Genomic DNA, 2,275 nt, shown 5'->3' with positions numbered 1-2,275 from the left:
AGTCAGCAGCCGCTTGCTTCTTCAGCTGTCCGAGCCGTTCGCGCTTCAAGGCCGCCTTGGCCTCCCAGTCAGCATTGCGATGTGCCACTTCGTCAGCGTCCTCGCTTGGCGCCACTCCGCCGTCGTCATCTGACTCGGCTGTGAGGTCCACTACCTCCACTTGTTGCGCCGGCGCTTCGGCCTCTTCGACCTCTTCGACGCTGTCGTCGGCATCCTCGGCGATCTCGTTCGCCTTGCGCTTCTTGCGTTCGTCTGCCATCTCAATCTCAACTATCACGCACGCCACAGTTCCCTCTCATTTTTGACCACGTGATGATGGCACGTTCTGTCTTAAGTAGGGGGGGATGTAACCGTGCCCATCATCCGTTTATTAACCGGATGACTAGTGGACACCTCTTCAGTCCAAGGTGTCTCTTCTGTCCAAGGTGTCTCTTCGCACACCATCAAGTCCTCTTGCGCAACCAATGTGTTCCCCCGACGATACATCAATGGTTGGTTGCGCGTAGCTTAGTGATAGCGTAGAAGTCTTAACGCTATCAATTCATTCTTGATTCTACCATCTCCTGCGTCTTCCTCTGCGCACGCTCACAACTACAATGTACTCTATCATCGAGGCACTCCTGCACTCCACTGCTTCACCGTTGCCCCAGATAGCAGGAAGACGGTCACCGCTGCACTACGCGGCGGTGGCGGCCGGTTGTTCGTAAAATGATGAGCTGCGCTACGAGGCACAAAAATATAAGCTGTATGATTTGCAACAAGTTTGTGGGGTGGAAAGATGCGCGACCTGTAGCATATTTGCTTATTTACCGGTATTATTATTCGAAAAATGTCTCATTTGCGCACGGTAGTAAAATGGATTGCGGAGGTTTTGGTAGTCCTCCAATGGAATAGTTAAATCAGCAGCACGTCCGACACCACGAAAACTTGTGTCAAGACATGACGACGCCGTTCTTGTGCAGCAAAGAAATACCCACACGATTCACAACACACACAATACAACCCCCCACAGCTGCCCATACAGCCATCAAAGCCCCCATGAAAGTGGTCAATACAACAACCAAGACAACCACAAACGCAGCCCCTGGCGTATCCCCCAACGCAGCGCCGAAAGCAACCCGCATTGTAGCCCACAATATGGCGGTCCCGAGTACAGCCCTCAGAGCACCACGCAACGCAGTTCCCCACACAGTCTCCAAGGCAGCCTCCTATGTAGCACACAAAGTGTTAGTGTATGAAGTAGCTCACATTGTAAGATTCTATGAATTTTATACCAGTACTATATGCAGAATGTCTATTTGACATATTAACCCGGACGTGTGGACCGCCCTGCGATTCGCAGGTTGGTGGCTAAGCCAATGAAACACACGAATAGTACGATAAAGCCAGTATATTTTGGCCAATGAAACTTCCTTGTTTTGAACATCAAGCTGTAATTTAAAAAAGATATCACCATTATCGTGCGATTCGCAGTATAATAACAATAAATTCCAGCCAATAGTTATTAGGGTCATCGCAAAGTATTGTACTCACTTCAACTTTTGCGTGAGAATTGGCTTGGGATCCAACGGAAAAGACAACACGTCACATCACGAGGAAATCTTATGCCATGCATGAATACGTGAACTTATCATATTCATGATCTAGTTTCCTCCTTCGAGCGGCGCAACGACAAGATCGTCGTCGCCAGCAGCGAGAACGTCAACTTGGAGTGGTCGCGCAATAACTTGCGCGACTTCCTCCGGCGCAGGGACGGCATCCACTTCGGCAATTTGCGACGACGCGGGTACGGCAACGGCTTCGGGCGACGCCGCAGGTGTCGCGTCTTCAAGTACGATGGCATCATCCACAATGATAGCCATGTCCCATCCACCGTTGCGGGTTGGTGGTGGTGGTGGACCCCATCCGGTGTTTCGAGTTGCACTGGTGGCGAGTGTGGGCGGCGGCCGAGGTCATTTTGACGCGAGGGAGACCGTGGACGGCCGCCGCCTCGATCACCGCCACGGCTGCCGCCACGACCACCGCGGCCAGAGAACGAGTAGTCTGCGTTGCGGCGATCGTTTTAATACGGTCGGTCGTTACGGCGGTCATCGTAGTAGGGTCGTTCGTTGCGGCCGTTACGGTTGCTGGACAGACGATCCTCGTACACTTGGAAGCGGCGCTGCAATGATGCCTCGCGCTGGCGGCGACGTCGCTGAGTTGCTGTTTCACGACCTGACGGATCGGGCGCCGCCACCATCGGCACCGCTCCAGTGGCGATGGTCGTGAAGGTCAT

The 2,275-nt window shown here is 53.0% G+C and overlaps 1 protein-coding gene across 1 annotated transcript; it reads right to left on the bottom strand.

Annotated features, from left to right (window-relative positions):
- Nucleotides 1–1,643: 1,643 nt before the first annotated feature.
- Nucleotides 1,644–2,275, bottom strand: H257_13242 (hypothetical protein; the record flags this gene model as incomplete). Its single annotated transcript, XM_009840704.1, has 3 exons — nucleotides 1,644–1,825; nucleotides 1,851–2,006; nucleotides 2,083–2,275. The coding sequence occupies 3 exons, from the start codon at nucleotides 2,273–2,275 to the stop codon at nucleotides 1,644–1,646; spliced, it is 531 nt and encodes a 176-aa protein (XP_009839006.1).

Source organism: Aphanomyces astaci (genome assembly GCF_000520075.1).
Source record: "Aphanomyces astaci strain APO3 unplaced genomic scaffold supercont1.46, whole genome shotgun sequence".
Classification (NCBI taxonomy): Eukaryota; Oomycota; class Saprolegniomycetes; order Saprolegniales; family Verrucalvaceae; genus Aphanomyces; species Aphanomyces astaci.
The sequence above is the reverse complement of the archived record's forward strand: the minus strand, read 5'-3'. Positions and strand labels throughout refer to the sequence as shown.